This window comes from Lactuca virosa, chromosome 9 (assembly GCF_052849685.1).
Source record: "Lactuca virosa cultivar CGN04683 chromosome 9, Lactuca_virosa_CGN04683_v6, whole genome shotgun sequence".
Taxonomy (NCBI): Eukaryota; Viridiplantae; Streptophyta; class Magnoliopsida; order Asterales; family Asteraceae; genus Lactuca; species Lactuca virosa.
Window position 1 is genome coordinate 129,726,559 of NC_136434.1, and position 21,496 is coordinate 129,748,054.

The 21,496-nt window shown below is 37.8% G+C and overlaps 2 protein-coding genes across 2 annotated transcripts; one reads left to right on the plus strand and one right to left on the minus strand.

The window, feature by feature from the left end:
• Positions 1 to 2,981: 2,981 nt before the first annotated feature.
• Positions 2,982 to 3,599, minus strand: LOC145139789 (uncharacterized). The gene has a single exon (XM_079073491.1). The coding sequence runs from the start codon at positions 3,597 to 3,599 to the stop codon at positions 2,982 to 2,984; it is 618 nt and encodes a 205-aa protein (XP_078929617.1).
• Positions 3,600 to 4,805: 1,206 nt separating this feature from the next.
• On the plus strand, positions 4,806 to 6,478 carry LOC145138458 (uncharacterized). Its single transcript, XM_079072540.1, has one exon. The coding sequence runs from the start codon at positions 4,842 to 4,844 to the stop codon at positions 6,360 to 6,362; it is 1,521 nt and encodes a 506-aa protein (XP_078928666.1). The 5' UTR covers positions 4,806 to 4,841; the 3' UTR covers positions 6,363 to 6,478.
• Positions 6,479 to 21,496: the final 15,018 nt, after the last annotated feature.

Genomic DNA, 21,496 nt, shown 5'->3' on the forward strand with positions numbered 1-21,496 from the left:
GACTCCAACTCCATCTCCCTCTCACGGGCCTTCTCCACCATCTCATTCAGGGTTTTGCACCCTGTAAAGCTCACAAACTCCAGAATATCATCCCTCAGCATGGAATGATATCTCGTCCGCCTCATATCCTCATCCGTAGCGTACTTTGGGATCAACAACGCTCGCTCCCGAAACTTGGCGGTGATCTCCACCACGGTCTCGGTGGTCTGCTGAAGGTCATGAAACTCCCTCACAAGTCGTTGCACCTCGATAGGTGGTGCAAACTCCAAATCAAATCGCCGAACAAACTCAGCCCACGCCATCTCAGCCACTCCGGCTGGCCCCACCTGGCTAGTAACCTCACCCCACCAATCTCGGGCCCTGTCCCTCAGCATACAGGAGGCAAATCCAACCTTTGCCTCCTCCAGGCAAGAACTTGTGCGCTGGGCATTCTCAATGTCCGCTACCCAGCGTCTGCTCACAATGGGATCCCTGACCCCCGAGAACTCTGGAGCTCCACATGCCTTGAACTCCCGAAACGAGGGAGTTTTGGCTCCACCCTGACCCGTAGAAACATCAGCCCTGAATGCCCTAAGCCTCTCTTCCATGATCTCCATCATGCCCTCCTTGATCGTCCCAAAGATGACTGGGGTAGCGTCAAGGATGCCCTTCGTAACCTCGTCCGCAATCAACTCACGCAGCCTCTCGTCAATACCATCAGTAGGGCCGCCTGACCCAGCCCCGGACCCAGATCCCGATCCTGATCCCCCTGCTCCAAACCGCGTCATCACCATGCTGAACTGAAATATCAAAACATAATGATCAGGATATCTATAACGAAGGTTCTTTCATACTGGTTTCCTTTTAAAACCAAAGCCAATCCCCTAAACCATAAAATCCCAAAACATTTATTTTCAAATCAACATTCATTACTTCATTGTTTTCCTTTTTAAAACATCAGAGGGTCCCAAACACATCAAAAGAGAGATAGAGTGCACGCCACGTCATCACGCCTTGCCCTTGCCCTTAGGCTCAGAAGTACCTGAAACAAATCAACAACCTGTAAGCGAAATGCTTAGTGAGTTTCCCAGAGCATACCACACACATTCGCATACATATATCCTGATAGCTAAAAATAAGCTATAAACATGCCACAGAAACTATGCAATACGATTCAACAAGAGTGCCATGGGCTACCCCACATGGTCTTTACCTAGGACCGCCATGGGCTACCCCACATGGTCTTACATCCAATGCCATGGGCTACCCCACATGGTCTTTACCTAGGACTGCCATGGGCTACCCCACATGGTCTTATATCCAATGTCACGGGCTCCCCCCGGGGTCTTCCATACCAACATAATATCACACAACATATCAATTCATAAATTAATAACACACACATAACATGATCACATAATGGGCCGGCCTTGGTGCCGTAGACCCATAGGTATGGTGAGAAGACTCACCTCCGTCCAATGAATACAATTACTGCCCTCCTAATAATCCGTAACCTACCAAGCTGAATAATAACAATAATATATAATCAATGACAAGACCTTAAATTACCCAAGGAAAGGCCCAACCTTCAAACTCTACCCCCAAGGCCCAATTACCCCTTTCTTGCAAATTGGACCCCAAAATCCAAGTCCAATATCCTTAATGGTCCCCTTGGCCCAATAAGGCCCAACCAATAAGTCCTTGGCCCAAACAGATGAAAAGGCCTCAATCTTACAGAGTCCAAACAAGCTCATCAGCCAAATGAGGACCAAAGGCCCAAAGGCCCAAAACAGATTAGGGCCCATCTGAGCTGCGTACGCCCAGCGTACCTCCCTGGTACGAGCAGCGTACTGAGGGTCTAGTGACTACGCGCTGCGTACAGACAGTTACGCCCAGCGTACAATCGTATTAAGCACTTTTCCCATTAAGTGCTTAATGCTCGAATCTCTCACGTCCAAAAGCTAGATCTAAGATTGAAAAGATGTCCCAAGGCATAAAGTTGGCAACTTTATGCCCTTGCATGTCTCATACACTCCCAACCACCCAATTAAGACCTTTTTAAGGTCTTTTACCCAAGCATGAGGTCACAACTCTCATCAAGCTTCCATTTTTATACTTCTAAATGACCAGGGGACCTCAGATCTGACTTTCATATCAAAAGGGAAGGCTTAACTCAACAAAAGAGGTCCAAAGTTCATAAAAGGGACAAACCACCAAAACCCTAGCTAGATCTAAAGATTAGAAAGGAAAGATGCAAGCTTTTTACCTCCAGAAGCTTTGCAAGATGCTTTTGGTGCAGGATCTTGAAGCACCCTCTTGATCCAAGCTTGCTTGACCACCCCTTCTTCTTGAAATACACACAAAAAGGCCACAAATGCACTCTTTAAGGCCTAAGAATGATCTCACAAGGTTCCCAGGAGTATATGGACGTTCCCAGGAGTATATGGACGTTCTAGGGCTGTGGAGGCTCTCTAGGGTTTAGTCCAAGGGACTTAAAGTTGTTTAAATAGGCCTCAAGTCCGGAAAAAATTAGGGTTTGCGTCCCTGGCGCGTACGCCCCGCGTAACTCAAGGTACGCCTGGCGTACCCTGAATTCCCCGCGACCATTTTTATGCGGTACGCTAAGCGTATACTTAAGTACGCCCAACGTACTTAAGGGACTAATTATGCAAACTTATCATTTCTTAGGGTTTCAGGACATACCAGAATTTTGGATGTTACATAGGATATGTAAACGATTTCACAAAAACAGACAAGAGAGGATATATACAGACAGTAAGATAGTAGCCACGCTTATATGCTACCTAATTTGCTTGAAAAGGTACATTGTGCGACTTTCCAAGCTAGATATCATTGAATACCGGCGACTGGTCTAGCACATTGATGTCATTGTTTGCACCAACTAGACTAAAGAATGCATGTCATATCCAAAGATCATGTGATGCAATAGCCTCTAGAACGATCGTCTGCTCTTTGTGGTCGCCTCTCATGTACTGACCACGTCATGCGTTGGGGCATAATGACCAACTCCAATGCATGCAATCGATACTACCAAGCATTCCAGGGAATCCATGCTTGCCTTCATGCACCGTGTACAATTGGTGGATATCGTTGATAGTTGGTTTGCGCAAATATCGTTGCCTGTAAACCAAACAGATCGTTTTGCAGAACTTGTACACACACTCCCGCACGGTACGCTCTGACATCCTAAAATACTCGTCCCATTTGTCTGCGCCCATGTCATATGCTAACTGACGAATTGCAGCCGTGCATTTTTGAATGGGAGAGAAACCTTTTATCCGCCTCGCATCCATTTTCCATTGGAAATATGGAAAGCGATCTTCCAAATCACCAACAATACGTAAGAATAGTTCCTTCCTCATCCGGAATCGACGTCGAAACTTTACAGCGTAGATGGCGTCATCTGCAAAGTAATCTTCTATAAGACGATCGTTTCCGACTTCGTAATTTCTACGCAACCACGACTTTCTTGGTTTAGATCGTGCACGTGATGTTTCGCCTAGTCGGTTTTGATAGTATGTAACCGTTTTCGCCATGACGGAACCGATAAACTTAGCATCCTCTAGAGCCGTCGAATCGGATGATGAAGATGATGACATTTTGATTAATATTTTTTAGGAGAGAATTATAAGGTATGGATTAGAAAAATGGTTGGATGTTGTGGTATTTATAGTTTAATAAAAGGAATATATATATATATATATATATATATATATATATATATATATATATATATATATATATATATATATATAGCCGTTTGAAGCAAAAAAAGAAAAATAAATAAACGGACAAATAGGATGAAGAGTGAGAATGCGGCATCCCCACCCCCACCCCTTTCCCGCGCGTCTCTTCCCACAGTGACGGGGCGGTGTTCACGCATGCGGGACGCATCCTGCACCCCTCCCCGCTACCCATTCCGTCCGACCTTATTTTTATACATTTCTCACTAGGTGTGAGACCCGTATGTTATACGGGTTTAATAAAACAAAAAAATTAAATATAAAAGTTTAAACAAAAATTTATTTAAATTTGAAATTTTAGATTTGAAATTTAAAATTTAAAATTTGAATTTAAAAGCAAAATATTAAAAACTATATGAGTACTAATATTGTAATTTATTAGTTATTTTCAATTAAGACAATTATTAATTGAGGTGTAAATATGATGTGTTAATTAAAAAAAGATAAAAAAAAATGAGAAAATGGCAAATGGAAAAAATATTTATTCAAAAATAACAAAAAATGACATGTGTCCAAGTTAACGAGAGAGTAACATGTGACAAAATTATTTCATTTATTAGGAAGGATAATCTTATAATATTTTCCTTATATAAATAAAAACATGAAATGATAAGATATTATACCTACTCTACAAAGGAAATACAAATTTTGATACCATGATTATTCCTACAAGTAGATGTACAAGGTTTGTCAACAACCAACACCTCTGAACCTTGATTCTTTGCATCATAATTAAATGATTTTATTCAACACATCATATCTAAGTTTATCCAAATAAATTCGAGTATGTCATTACTTTAAAAAAGATTAGCCTTTTATAAAATATTTGTAAACACCGTCTTAAAAAGCTAAAATAAAATATTATATGTTACCAGGCAGTGTTTAAATCAAATAGCTGTATAAAACGTGTTGTAACTAAATAATAAGTAAATTATATTAGAATTATTTATGATGGAGTAACATAAAAAATTAACAGCTAGAATTCGTGTGGATTGGCACGTGCCAGCCAGTCATATTCATTCTCCTTCAACGTATCTCACCAGTCACCATTGTCAACTCTGTTCTTCATTACACACACAGACAAAAACAAACAAATGCATGAACCCAAATCCCTTATATAAACCACTAATCACCACCACACTCCGCCACACACTCATAATCCTTCACAAATTCACAATGCCTTGTGATCAATCAACAATGGCTTCTTCAATTCAAATCCTCTCCAAAACCACCGTCTTCCCCGCCACAAAATCCACCCTCCCGGACCTCAAACTCTCCGTCTCCGACCTCCCAATGCTCTCCTGCCACTACATTCAGAAAGGCAACCTCTTCACTCGCCCTCCGATCTCCATTCCCGACCTTCTCTTTCTTCTCAAATGCGGTCTTTCTCGTGTCCTCACCCATTTCCCTCCTCTCGCGGGCCGTCTCACCACCGACTCCCACGGCTACGTCTACATCACCTGTAACGACGCCGGCGTTAAATTCGTCCATGCCAATGCCTCTCATTTATCTATCTCTGATGTTACTTCTCCTGTTCATGTTCCTGATTGCGTCAAGGGGTTTTTCACCTTCGACAGAACGGTGAGCTACGACGGTCATTTTAAGTCCAATTTGGCTGTTCAGGTGACTGAGCTTAAAGACGGTGTTTTCATCGGGTTTTCCGTCAACCACGCCGTCGTTGATGGCACTTCGTTGTGGAATTTTATCAATACTTTCGCGGAGGTTTGCAGAGGAGTAAAACTTGTCTCGAAACCCCCGTCATTCGTCCGTGACTCCGCCTTGATCTCGTCTGCATGTCTGAAACTCCCCGCCGGTGGTCCAAAAGTGACGTTTGACGAACACGCGCCGCTGAGTGAGAGGATTTTTAGTTTCAGCAGGGAGTCAATTTTGAAATTGAAAAGCAGGACGAATAATCGGAAAAGGTTGAATTTTTATGGTGATTGTGAAATTAACGTCAAGCAAATTAAAATCTCCGACGAGAGAGTAACAGCATTATTTGGTAAATTGTTACGAAACGCTGTCGTTTTGAAGGAGGAAACGGTAGCGGAGCCGGAGATATCTTCCTTCCAATCGCTATGCGCATTGCTATGGCGGGCAGTGACACGTGCACGGAAATTCCCGAATTCCAAAACGACAACGTTCCGAATGGCGGTGAACTGCCGCCACAGACTGAAGCCGGAACTGGAATCGTTTTACTTCGGGAATGCAATTCAGAGCATTCCGACATACGCCACCGCCGGCGACGTATTATCGCATGATCTGAAATGGTGCGCCGAGCAGCTGAACAAAAACGTGTTGTCCCACGACGACACGATGGTCTGTCGTTTTGTGAAGAACTGGGAGAGCGACCCGCGGTGTTTTCCGTTGGGGAACTTCGACGGAGCAATGCTGACGATGGGGAGTTCGCCGAGGTTTCCGATGTTCGATAACGATTTTGGGTGGGGGAAGCCGGTGGCAGTTCGGAGCGGGAGAGCTAATAAATTTGACGGTAAAATTTCAGCGTTTCCGGGGAGGGAAGGCGGTGGTAGCGTTGACCTTGAGGTGGTGCTATCGCCAGAAACAATGGCGGGTATTGAATCAGACCCCGAGTTCATGCAATATGTTTCTGGTAGTTGTTGATAAATTTGTCAGTATGTGAAGTACTGTTGTTGTACTTTTGTAATTTAGTAAGTTCTAGTTGTGGAAATCCTAAATTTTAAATTAATTTTTAGCTTCCTTTTTGTATTTCCGTACTATTCAAGATTTTACCAATTTAAATTTGTAAGATTATATAACAAGTTGCATAAAAGTATAGAAAAATCAACGTTAATTATTATAAAAAGTTGAAAAATGATAGCAACCCAAAAAAAAAATCTGAAATATCTCGTCCTATAAACGATAAAAAAGTCCGATGATTATTGTTAGATGATGTTGTTTTATTTTTGGCTTCTAGTATATGAGTGACGTACTATTTTTGGACCGAGTGTTTGCCATGTTTTATTTTAAATTATAAGCAAATATTCAACAAATTTGGGCGAACGATAATCAACCACGGAGTCTCACATCCTAACCACACATTACATTCCGACCACATAACATAAATTCATAAAGGAGCTTTTCAACATAAGAAGTACAAGTAACTTTTTGAATACCAATATTTGGATTTTGGTAACCTCCACATGTTTGTTTTTGGTAGGGTTAATGTCATTAAGACCCAACCGATTTGTCGGTTTTTATTTTAAAAGGTTTCTATGTTATTTTTTTTAGTCCCGATACCTAAACTTGCAAATTACCTACTAGAAAAAGAAAGAAACCCAATTTTACTTGGTTCCATCGATTGTGAAACATCCCAAAAATACCAGCCAAAAATTTCGTTTGAAAAACATTATCAAAACTATAATCATCCATAATCAATAAAAAAATTGTGTATCATATATCTCAAAATCTCATATCAAATATTGTATCAAAACCAAATGAGAAAATATCAGAGTCTCAATCAATCGCAGGCTGAAAGCTGTGGTGTGTGTTATGTGATCATCCTGAGCCCTTCCATTTGCTAGTAGAAGTACCTGAAACCAAAACTGAAAACTGTAAGCACGAAGCTTAGTAAGCTCCCCCTAAACTATCACATACATACATTAACACATATAACACATACTGGGCCTTGCCCACTGCATCGGGCCCCGCCCGGCATCGGACCGAAGTCCGGAATAACTTGGGCCCCGCCCACTGCATCGGGCCCCGTCCGGCATAGGACCGAAGTCCGGTATAAACTAAGCATAACATAAACATATAACATGATCACATATATTGCTTCGGGCTTGCCCGACATCGGACCGAAGTCCGGAACATATAACACATAACATAAACATGCATGAATCACAAAGACATCAAGCATACATAACTACTTCTCGGGACCACCACGACATCGGACCGAAGTCCGGAAACATATAAACTGCATCGGGCTAACCTCGGCATCGGGCTTACCCTGACATACTGCAACTACATAAACGGGCCGGTATTGGTGCCTTAGACCCGTTCCTACTGGAGGAAAACTCACCTCACATTGCTGAAGTCCTGCTGACAAAACTCTAGCTGTTGGATGACAGAATTCCCGAATCTGTCAACATCAAAATAACACCCAATTAATAATTGGGTTCCATCACATATACCCATAAGTCTATGCTTGGGGTAAAAGACTGCTTTACTCCTATCTTAGCTTGATTCAAGCCCAAGGCCCAATCCAATGGCCCAAAAGTCTAATAATGAACCAAGGCCCAACCACGGCCCATCTATGACCCAATTTTCCAAATTGGGCCCAAACTCCTTACATGAGCCTTACCCTTAAGCACATTAAATTATTCTAGTCCATATGATTGTTCTTGAATGGCCCATTATTGGCCTAGTCACCAAAGCCCAATATAAAGGCCCAACTTAAGGCCCAAGTGAAACTAGGGTTTCACATAAAATGACAATTAGGGTTAAGTGTTTCTCACTTAACCCATTAAGGACTTAATCCATTAGGTCCACTAATCTACTAGATACATTATATGGTGTAATCGGGCTTAATACATAGTCCAATTCCAATGGCCCAAATGTGGATCCCAATAAGTCCAAGGCCCATAGTCCAATATTAGGGTTTTCTAAACCCTAATTAGGGTTTCCCATCCAATCATGGCCCAATAGGCCCAAAACTGGATCTTTAAGCCCATTAGGGTTTCATTTGGTCAATTAGGGTTTTGCTAGTGGGGCACCACCTACTACCACCTCGGGCAGTGGTGGTCAATGGCGGCTCACGGCGGCGGCCACCACCTCACGGTGGTGGTTTGGTTCTTTTCATTATTCTTTTTGCTAATTACAATTACAATGCTTTAATCCAAACTAAACACACACACACACTAACTAACATAAACACACACACACACAACCACCCTAGTGGTGGCCGACAGTGGCACGTGGCGGAAGCCACCACCTCACGGTGGTGGTGGCGGCTGATCTTGATTTTCCGGCTAGACAAAAACACTCTAACAAAAGAAATACAGCCACACACACACACTACAATAAACATACACTACACCCTTTGCCCATAATAGCAACACAGCCACCCACCTATGGCGTTGGCGGCGGCAGAACCCCCAGAGAGGCGGCAGCAGCGGCACATCGTGTCCCTCCACACGCCCACAACCCCGATGTCCAGAAACAGCCCTCACCTTCAACGGAGTGAGCGCACGTTGGTCCTCAGCTTTGACGTTGGCGGTGGAGTGGCGGTATCCGGGGATCGAAGAAACGGAGGTGGCGACGGCACCCTTGATGAAACAGTCGCATGACGGCGGTTACAACGCCGAGACCCAACCGCAGCCCTTCGATCAGTCCTTCCCAAAAGCAGTGTCGGTCTCAGCATGTCTCGGGTTCGTCGGCACTTGTTGGGGGAACATATCCGGTGGCTCACGACTTCGACTGGTCTACGAGAGTGGCGCTGTTCGCCGGTTCTGGCGAGGCTAGGAGGTGGCGACGCCGGAAATAAAAGATGGGGAGGTGAGGATGGCGGCTGGAAGATGGGAGGCATAAGAGTGGCGGCCAAAGAAGAGATTAGGGTTAGGGTAACATGGGGGCATCGGACCTTAAATCCCGTTTCCATGCAAACTTATAGCGAAAATGGCAGAACTGGTCCCTCCCATTCCAATCTCTTCAAACAAAGTCCAATATTTACCATTTAAACCCTGATTCCTTAAAATCCTTTCAACTTTGATCCAATATTTTACCAAATGGCCCCTCCTTGACAAATTTAATTTCAACTTAGGTACATAATTTACTCTTTAGTCCCTACTTCCATAAATCCTTTCATATTAAGTCCAAAATTACACTTTAACCCCTGGAGATTCAAGTCTTGTCATTTGGCTTCCCGAAACCAACTCCCAGCTAATTATTACTTAATTATCTTATTTTAAACGGGATGTTACAGATTGCTACTTAATGGAGGTAGACATGTAAGCATTGACATGACAACTTGAAGGCATGTAATGTCATGGCGAACGAAAAACATTAGAAGCTTATTTAATAACTCTCCAAAATCCTAAATTGAACCATATTCTCTAATATGATTATCCTAGAGCATACACTCCTTCGATCATAACCCAAATCGGAACATCCAACATGTATTCGTCCTCACAATACTCTAACAATAGCAACTAAAACACCTCTAACATTGTCCTTCCTCTGTATGATTGTCTTTTCCAAGCAAAAGAGAGGGCTTCACAACTACCCTAATGCCATGGTAAGTAGCTACAAGTGTATCGATGTTTCAATCTCAGTAAAAGTTGGTTCTACCCTAAAGTTTTGATTTTGAACGCATATAGAGGGAGATTGACTCTCTAATTGAAAATAACTACTTTTGGTAAACAGTGTTTGGATTGAAATGAGCTTTGAACAAAAAGGAAGTCTAGAATGGATTATTGAGCTAAAGTTCGAGAAATAGAGTTGCAAATGGTGGAGAATAAAGTGGTGTTTGAAGCGAAGTTTGTCCCATGAGTGATGACATAGTTGTACTAAAAATAAAATGCACCCCCGTAAACTATGGGATTCTTCCTTATATCCTTGATAAGAATTGATTTCCATTCTCCACATCATCACAACTTCTCCCAAATTCCATTATCAAAAAAACCTCTAACTTTATTTATATATTTATTGAAAATTAAATTGGTCAAGTTGGGTTAATGACTTTGATTGATAGACAGTAATATGGTTAAATAGTGAATGCTATGTGATATACTATGCAACGTTTCAATGTTCTTTCAATACTTAAAGTTAAGTTGCAATGACACATCATTTTTTAGTGGGCCACAATCTCCAAAATCTTTTTGTGATAATCTTATTATGTAGTTTAACTTATATTAATTTGTTTTTATATGTGTATATATTTATATATTATAAATTATTAAAATTATATTTTGTTACTATATTTAAATATCTTATATATTATAAAACAAAATAATAGAAATTAAATAATATTAATTTGACATGCTTTAAAATGTAGACATCTATATTAATACAAAAATAAATAATATATATATATATATATATATATATATATATATATATATATATATATAGTACAAACAATTGATATAATATATAAATATAATTACATCTATGTTTGATATATATATATATATATATATATATATATATATATATATATATATATATATATATATATATATATAGGGGAGGGTTCATGCGAAAATGCAAATGATTTGCGAAAACGCGAAAACAAGAAAAACCTATGATATTGTGTCACATCTACATTATATTTTGGAAAATAACTCATCCAAACTTTGAAATACATGATGATAATCGATGATAGATGACAAATTGTTTCATATTAGCAAAGTATGATTTTTAACATTTTTATTATGAAAACATGAATTTAAAAATGATTAAGGACGTGAATTTTTTTTTATTAAAACCGTCTTTAAATCTTTATTACCATAAAACCATCCAATGTAAACTTACTATCTTTAATTTATTGCTAATAAATTTATTTTTTTTATAGTACATGTGTTTGATTTTTATAAGATAAAATTTGTTTTCTCGTTTTCACAAGATATTTATGTTTTCGCATGAACCTACTTTTATATATATATATATATATATATATATAATATGATTATTAACTAGTTAATTATAAAAAATTATATTCCTGCTAATATTTTATTGAGGAATATTTTGTTATATATAATTAAGATACTTTAAATATATATAAATTAGTTATGAATGTGTTAGTGGGTCTATTTTTGAAAGAAAGTTATTATTGCACTTATGTGGGGATTATTGCAAAAACTATATGGTACGTTTGAAATATCAATGTCATTGCAAGGATCGTCTTATATCTAATTAAATATGTGACATATTCCAACCATTATTCAGATAAAATTTTGAAAAAATTACAAACTCTATAAATTGTTCTAACTTTGAAAAAAAAAAGATACAAACATAAATAAAATCAAATGTTTAAATAATACTAGAAATGTCTAACATTAAAAATATTAATATTTAATAAATACAAATACATATAAATATAACTTTTAAACGCGTTTGCAAGTTAAAATCATATTGAAAATTTCAACCGTAAGTCAATCTATTTAATCAAACAGGTAACCTATTTGATTAAACGGATTGAAAACTTCAACCCAACTCGTTAATTATTGGATTGAATTGACGGATTGAATGTATGTTTTACCTCTCTACTTAAAACAATCAAATAGCCTTAACACAATTACTTAAAGTCACGTGTTTCGACAAACTATCATGAATTTGTAGCTTTTGATAAGAATAACAATATTGTTCATAAATTTAAATATTTTTTACACACTCAAAGCATACATAACTTACACCCTTATTGTTTTGTGTAGGTGAAAAATTGGAACAAATTACCATATGGCCACCACTAGGCATTAGCAATGTCAACTTGGGTTTATGATAATGGTGGTCATGGGTGAGGAATGCCCACTCTTGGTAGGCTAGTGGCTCATATGCCTCAAGCCTTAAGATGCAATGAACCTGTCTATAATATCTGTTCATTGCAAGCCCAATCAATCACCATGCCTTGCCTTATCATCAACTCTATCCCTCTCCATCTTCAAACAATATTTTCTTAACATACAATACAAACCTAAAAAGATAAAATATAAAATTATGCATATCAATTCAAATTAATAATTTTTGATAATTTGTTTCGTTCCAACTTCTGTAAAAATGAATTTATTATTTTACCATTGTTTTAACTCTAAAAACTATATGGATCATAGTCTAATTTTTAATTTTACTTATTTCATGACTAGTTACGCCAAAATCAATTTACCCTTTTACCCTATATTTTTTTGTTCATTTTATATATATAAACAGAATCCATATTGAGTTTTGTTGCTACATAACTTAATTCAAACAATTTTTTTCTTAATTTTCGTTTTAGTACCGCATAAACTAATAAACATTTTACCAAAAATTAAAAACATAATAGGAGATTTTGTTTAATATCTGATTTTGCTGTCACGATCAAACAAAATAAAAAACTCTCAAGCATCCACAATAGGAGATTTTGTTTAGATAAAAAGAAACACAAACATAGAAAAACAAACACAACACTTTGGGTGTAGATTGTATGTTACAATAAGATGATGAAATTAAGATAGTCTAGTCATAATCACCATACATGTTGAAGAGGGTTTAAATAGCCAAATTTAAAGTCGTTATCCGCTTTAAACCGTCCATACTTCGCCATATTCACTAAAGCATCTACACGTTTTGAGTAATTAGTATCTAACCATCCTCATAGTTTCTCATAGTTTGTATAGTGGCTCACCCTCCCTAATGTTGCATACATTCAATACAATATCAAATAAAAACCAAAGAAAAGAAAGAGGGTTGCATGAAAAGAAAGTACTTATGGTATATGGAACAAAAGTACTTGTGTTACGTAAAAAAATAAATTATTAATATACAACTCCTTATGGTTGTATGATTAAAAGATTGTTTGGTAAACCTCTTAATAGTTCCATAATCAGAAATTATAGTCACTTGGATCGAAGAAAAAGTTGTAGACAAATGTACTGTTGGTATAAATACTTTGTTTCCTCTTGCTAGTGTAATTTTTTTTTTTTTTGAATACCTTAAAATTAACTCAAGTATTGAAACCCTAGTTGCTGTAATTACTTTATCTTTCTTGATTAGCACTTGGTTTTACTTGTCTCTAATTGTGAATGACTGAAAGTAGTTGTAAAACTTATTGAGTGTGATATTTTTGGTACATTTTATCTGTATATTTAACAACATTATTATATGGGTTTTTGTTTAATTGGTGAAAAAATTCTTTAAGGGTAAATGGTAATTTTCTCATTCACCAACATTACCAAAACGACAACCGGACAAGACAATATATTTACAAACGTATTAAGCTTCAATATTTTTAATTATATACACAAGTTTTGAAATAAATCGAAGGTCTGAAGCATAAAGAGAATTTACCTAATACAAAATATCGAGAGACTCGGGAATCTACAAAAGACTGGCAACTCATTCAAATGGTGTCATTTGAGAACAATTTTTTTAATGAATAAGGGTAGTTTTGTCATTTGTCACTAAATACACTCCAAATCTTTTGTCAAAATTACAAACCAAACGGAATTATCCATAAGATGATGAGAATTCAATTAAATTTCATTTTCATTTTCTGTCAACCAAATGTGTCAACGAATTAAATTTGTTAACATTCCAATTCTTTAGACATTCTAATTCCTTAAACAGATTTCAAATCATTCCAAAACAATCTACGAATCAAACACATATGTAAAAATGGCCATTTAAGATTGCTTATTTTTAAGGTGTTTATTAGCTTTGCAATTTAGTACAAATAAGCCAATTTGTGTGTTAGGATTACACAAACTAACCCCTAATGTGAGAAATGTATGATTCTTGTTGTCTTGTCAAATGCTTCGTCAAAACTTCATTTCATTCTAATACAATTAAGAATCGTCATTAACATTACTACAATATTTATTTGTGAGCGGCATGCATATATTTTATTATTGTTTATCTAACCTTTAATATTCAAAAAGTTCACCCTACAACAAGTGGTAGTAGTTAAATGTCTATTTTGCACCTTTATGAGCATGTATAAATGCAATTTGTCAAACCGGTGTATGATAACAAATGTTTCTTCCTTTGTACACAATAAGATAACCTTGAGGATATCAACATTCAACAACGTAATGTTTATCAGTAATGAAAAATAAAGCAAATTACTGTCATTCGTCTCAAATAAAGGTTGAAAAACATAGAAGTTTCCATAACACAAAATGATACTAACAAGTTCAGGTCTACATAAGGCTTCATATAATATTCTTGTGTGAATTGGGATGTATGGTCCCCTCCATCCATGATCCAACCCATGCAAATGAAAAAGCACATGTTATAATAATGTTATGAGTCGCGTATTATTTTCTACCACTAAATTTCGCTTCATCATGCTCTCACATGTGTCCCATCAATATTCACATGTGTCCCATCGATATTGCAAGTACAATCCTACATTATATTAAATAATAATAATAATAATAATAATAATAATAATAATAAATAAATAAATAACATAATTTATCATCTATTATAGGGTTATTGATGAGAAACGGAAATCAACAGATAATGAAATTAAAGGAAAACGGGAAGAATTAGGGGAGAAGAAGATGATATCACTGAATTTAATGAAATGAATTACAAACTACTATATTGAATGAAGTAAGTCAAGTATAGCAATTGTATAGTATAGTAATTGTATAAACAATTATAGTATAGCAATTGTATAAACACAGACAAATATATCAAAATATCTCTTTGATTTATAATTGGAAATATCACTCAAAAACCAATTGGTTTACACTGTGTTTGTGTTGTACTGCATATTCATAGCTCGATATATGCTGTATATATATATAAGCTAGAGTAAGCTTATAATATTAAACTACAAAAAGAAACCCAACATCTTGATGGTATTCCTTTTGCTTTTCCTGGAAATATGGTGAGTGGAAGATAATGGAGGGAATTAAGGAATTGAGATTCCAACAATCACCCCCGAATCTCTAAGTCCTTCTAGAGATTCCCGATCACCGTCAATTTTTAAGTCCTTCTAAAGATGTCTTCAATCCCGATCAAGTCCCGCATTGTCTTGAACTTCGTTCGAGCCAATGGTTTTGTGAGAATGTCTGCCTTTTGTTCTTCACCTGGAATGTACTTCACCTCCACTTGTTCCTTTTCAACACACTTACGAATGAAGTGAAACCTCGTGTGAATGTGTTTGCTTCTTCCGTGAAAAACAGGATTCTTCGTGAGTTCGATAGCTGACTTGTTATCAACTCTTAGGACCACCTTCTCTTGTGCTTTGTTCATGATTTCGCCTAGCAAATCTTGAAGCCATATTGCTTGACATGCAGCCGCAGTTGCAGCCATGAACTCCGCCTCGCAAGATGATAAAGCAACAGTATCTTGCTTTTGAGAACACCATGTTATTGGAGACAACCCATAGTAGAAAATGTGACCGGTTGTGCTTCTTCCGTCGTCCGGGTCGACATTGTGACTACTATCGCTGTAACCAATGATCCGGTTTTGCCCCATCCTCTCGTACTTGATTCCATGTGACGTTGTTCCACGTAAGTACCTTAGGATGTGTTTGATTGCAACACCATGTGATTCTCTTGGATCTTGCATGTATCGACTAACAACTCCAACCGTATATGCCATATCGGGTCTTGTCTGCAAGAGATATCTAAGGCAGCCTACCAACTTTCGGTATTGTGTCGGGTCGATTTCGGGTTCATTTTCGGCCTTCGACATTTTGGTTCCTGGATCCATGGGAATGTGGGTCGGATTGCAATCGTGTAAACCGGCTTCTTTTAGAATGCGTCTAGCATACGCTTCTTGGTTTATAGTAATCCCTGATTCTTCTTGTTTGACTTCAATGCCCAGGTAGTAAGTTAATCTTCCAAGATCAGAAATCTCGAAGTTCTTGGACATTTCAAATTTGAACCTTTTGATCATGCTCAAATTTGTACCTGTGACAAACAAATCATCAACATAGATTGCTAAAATTAGCAAGTTGGATCCTTTGTTCTTCCGGTACACCGATGGTTCTTTCATGCACTTGTGAAATTTCATTCCTTTCAAAATCCCATCAAGTTTTGTATTCCATGCTCTCGGTGCTTGTCTAAGACCATATAGTGCTTTTGAAAGACGGTACACCTTGTGCTCGTCGCCTTTCCTTATGTAGCCTTCCGGTTGATACACATAGACGGTTTCTTTCAACTCTCCATGTAAGAAAGCCGTCTTGACATCCAAGTGGTGAAGCTCCCATCCATTGGTAGCGGCTAAGGCAATGAGAAACCGTATGGTTTCGATGCGAGCTACCAGAGCAAATACTTCTTGAAAGTCAATACCAGGTTGTTGTACGTACCCTTTAGCAACCAACCTCGCCTTGTGTTTGTTTATGGTGCCATCTGCATTTTTCTTCAGCTTGAACACCCATTTGAGTCCAATGGGCTTCACCCCCATAGGTTTGTTTACGAGAGACCAAGTATTGTTCTTGTTGATTGAATTGATCTCTGTATTCATGGCTTTGACCCATTCTGGTTCTTTCTTCGCCTCTTCAACCGATACCGGCTCGTCATTGGTTGCTAGGAGAAGTTCTTCAATTTCATCAACATAAAGTACATAATCTCGTAATCGAATTGGAAGCACCTTTTGTCTTGTGGGCCTTTGGTTTTGAACATTGTTCACGTTGTTGTTGATCGGACTTGGTTGCTCATTTTCTTGTACCTCCACTCCGTCTTCAATCTCGTGATCCGATTCGTTTGGTTCGTTGTTTACTTCGTTTCCTTGGTTGTTGTTTGCCTTATCTTCCGGTAAATCCCATGGTACTATGAATGATCCTGGTTCTTCATTGTCAGGTGTAGCTTCGTTAACCCAATTCCATCCTTTGGTTTCATTAAAAATAACGTCTCGACTTACGATTATTTTTTGTGTAACCGGGTTAAATAACCGATAGGCTTTTGTACCCGGTTCAGAACCAAGATGAACCAATGGTCTTGATCTTGCATCCAATTTTTTCACGTTTACCGGTTCAACTTTTGCATACGCTAAACACCCAAAGATGCGTACGTTCTCCAAATTAGGTTTTCTTTTATACAACTTCTCGTATGGAGTTGTATCACCAAGTACTCTTGTGTAAACACGGTTGACCAGGTTTGTGGAATGTTTTACCGCTTCTCCCCATAGATAGTTTGGAACATGCATCGCCTTCATGATACTTCGTGTCATGTCCATAAGTGTTCTGTTTCTTCGTTCCACAATACCGTTTTGTTGTGGTGAATATGGGGCGGTAAGATGGCGTTTGATTCCATTCATATCACAAAAGGAATTAAACTCGAGCGAAGTAAACTCACCTCCTCGATCACTTCGAAACACCTTTAAAGACTTTCCGAGCTCATTCTCCGCCAAAGCTTTAAATTTTTTGAAGTGTAAAAACGCCTTATTTTTCTCTTTTAAGAGAAAAATCCACATATACCGTGAAAAATCGTCAATTAGTGTGAAAATGTATCGATTTTGACCCTTCGTTGACGGTGTTATCGGACCACATAAATCACCGTGAACTAGCTCCAATGGCCGTGTTGCTTTGTACGTCGTCATTAATGGAAATGACTTTCTTGTTTGCTTGCCCACCAAACAAGATTCACACAATTGATTTTCACTGTCAAAATGGGGTAACCCTTTGACTAGACCTTTCTTGGACATCTTTTTCATTGACTCGAAATTGATGTGTCCAAGTCTTGCATGCCAGCGCCACGTGTCTTCACTCAGTCTTGTATGAAGGCAAATAGGTACTCCAATCGGCAACTGTATTTTATAAAGGCGATTTGGAGTTCTTTGTACCTTCATTAATAAGTAGTTGTCGGCATCATGCATTGTCAAATAGTTGTCTTTCATCCGAATATCGCACCCGGCTTCGGTTGCTTGTCCGAGACTGAAAATATTATTTTTCAAATCCGGAATGAAATAAATCTCCGTTATCAATCGTTGTTGCCCCGATTTTCCTTGGAAAACAATTGAGCCTTTCCCTTTTATTTCGACACACGAATTATCACCGAATTTGACCTTTCCGGTTATTCCTTCGTCGAGTTCGGAGAAAAATGAACGATTTCCTGTCATGTGATTACTTGCCCCGTTGTCCAAATACCACACATCGTTTTCTTGTGAGTTGTATCGAGACGGTATCACCTTCTCTTCGTTCAAAAATACGGACTCGTGTAGAAATACTGTTTCATCGGCATCGTCGTGTTCAGTAAAATTACTTTCTTGGAATTTTTGGGTTCGGTCCGGACATTTGGATGCGTAATGGCCCGATTTATCGCATCTGTAACAAATAATTTTTGACAGATCTTTTTTCGGGTTACTGTTCGAGTCCGAATTAGAATTGGGCCGGTTATTGGGCTTATTATTGTTTTGGGCCGAATTGGGTCGGGTTGATTTTGACCCGGATCCATTCGAAGACCCGGCTCCACCGGATCCACCTGACCCGGTTCGATTAAAACCCCCCGAACCCCCTTTTCTTCCCTTATTCGACTCCTTCTTCCCTCCCGACGATCCTCCTGAACCAGAACCACCTCCACCGCTCCAGCCACCACCGTGGTTTGAACCTTCACCACTTCGAGTGAACATAACCCTCTGCTCGTTTCCGCCATCATCTTCTCTTATCCTTTCTTCGTACGCCTTTAGTCGACCTACAACATCTTCAAATCTGATCGTCTTCAGATCGAGTACCTGCTCCAACGAGGCGACGATCTGAATAAACTTCGATCGTGGCAGTGTTTTCAAGAACTTCTTGACGAGTTTAGACTCGTCTATCGTTTCTCCGAGGGCCGCTGATTTGGAGGCGATACCGGACAACTTTCCGGCGTAGGAATCTATCGATTCAGACTCTGTCATCTTGAGCCGATCAAAATCCGTCATTAAGGTTTGTAGCCTTGCTTCTTTCACTCTTTCAGCCCCCACGTTTCTTGATTTAATTGCATCCCAGAGTTTCTTTGCTGATTCTTGTTCACCGGTTTGCATTATCAGGTTTTCTGGCAAGGATTGATATAGCAGTCCCATGGCTAAGCAATCTTTTTCTTCATTTTGGTCGGTTCCTGGATCGATCACGATCCACACCTTGTGGATTCGAAGCACAACCTTCATTCTCATCGCCTATACAGTGTAATTTGTGGGTGTGAGCATCGGACATGTGACATTGGATGAACCGATCAACTTCTCCCTCACCTGAGGAGTAGCACCTCCAGTATCATCGACATCTGACATCTTCTTTTACTGGTGTCCTTCTTGATCACCAGGTATGAATTCAAAGCCCCTGTTCTTGAGCTCTGATACCAATTCAAGTATAGCAATTGTATAGTATAGTAATTGTATAAACAATTATAGTATAGCAATTGTATAAACACAGACAAATATATCAAAATATCTCTTTGATTTATAATTGGAAATATCACTCAAAAACCAATTGGTTTACACTGTGTTTGTGTTGTACTGCATATTCATAGCTCGATATATGCTGTATATATATATATATATATATATATATATATATATATATATATATAAGCTGGAGTAAGCTTATAATATTAAACTACAAAAAGAAACCCAACATCTTGATGGTATTCCTTTTGCTTTTCCTGGAAATATGGTGAGTGGAAGATAATGGAGAGAATTAAGGAATTGAGATTCCAACGGTAAGAACCTCAAACAATCTCTGGAAATCTCCATCTCTCTCTAGCTAAAAGCGAATAGCCAATAATCTCTCACAATATTAAAACGATATTTATGTCTGTGTCACAATACAATCCTACTCTTTATTTATTAGCAAACCTCTACCAACCTCTCTTAAGAATTACCCTTTTACCCCTTTTAAGTATTTAACTATCTAATTCCTATCAGTTATCACCAAATATGGATCAACATATAAGTACCTTAAACATTGGATAATAATAATAACTTGTAGAATTAAAAACACATGCATGCCATTTCGTAACCTTTTATTGTCATGATAAATGTTGCATAGATTTCAGACTACACGTCCCGGCATCTAAAATGTTATGTTCAAATCTTGTTACATGCTACATGTTACGGGTTAAAGCCAAGTAGCCAACATAATACGTATCTATTAAGGAGCTGGTTAGGATCGTCTTGATGACTTGGTACATGAGCGTAGACTTGAACATAAACTTCTATGTTTCTAACCATTCAAAAAAATAAAATAACATGTTTTATTTTTCATTAAAGATATGTATTACGTTGCTCCTACTGGATGGTGAAATACTAGAGGTTATCTTACTTCATACAAACAAACAAACATTCATCATCATATCCTTGATTTTCATCTTGGACAAACTGCACTTATACATGCTCCCAAAGACGCGAAATATACATTTACCTAATATCACTCATCATTGAGAAATATTATATTATGAACGAATTTTTGGAGTATGGAAGGCTAGAAAGGCAAGGTCGCAAAAGGTGCTAATCAGTCGGTCATACACTAGGTACTAGTGAATAGTTTGGTTACCTAAACCGTAAAACTATTAGATCTAGGATTATAAAATGTCAAAAAAACATAAAATATTTTAAAACTACCAATAAACCACACAAAATTACATATCAAACTTTGAAAATCATTAAAAAAAAACCTAATATTAATAGTTTGATGTAATAATATTTCATCATTATAATCTATAAACTTACAATACAATAAATTTAAAATATTTAGATACGTGTTTATTATGTAATAATATAAACTAGAAAAAAACCCGTCGCGCCGTTGGCGCAGGGTCGAAAAATGGTCTAAATGGCAATATACTTTTCTTGATTTTTCTGCATTCACCTTTAAAGAAGATCGGATAATCCAAATTTTTTTTGAACTTACTGGATTGGTTCCAAACTAGATCAGACTATTATTATTATAAATAAACATTCTAATAAAGCAAACTTAATTTACAATTTCAGTACAATGTAGACGAAAAATCATTTAAAAAAAATAATAATAAAAGTCAAAGTAAATCCGCTAGAGACCAAACCTGTTACATATAATAATTCTACAACCATTCTTCACCTCACTTCTTTCTAGTGCATTTTTACATGCCCCCTTCAAGCAACATTCACACACACATATGAAGTTAATTAGT

What these genes read in the sequence shown, in the direction of transcription:
- LOC145139789 (XM_079073491.1), bottom strand. Translation starts at nt 3,599, where the DNA reads ATGTCATCATCTTCATCATCCGATTCGACGGCTCTAGAGGATGCTAAG.
- LOC145138458 (XM_079072540.1), top strand. Translation starts at nt 4,842, where the DNA reads ATGAACCCAAATCCCTTATATAAACCACTAATCACCACCACACTCCGC.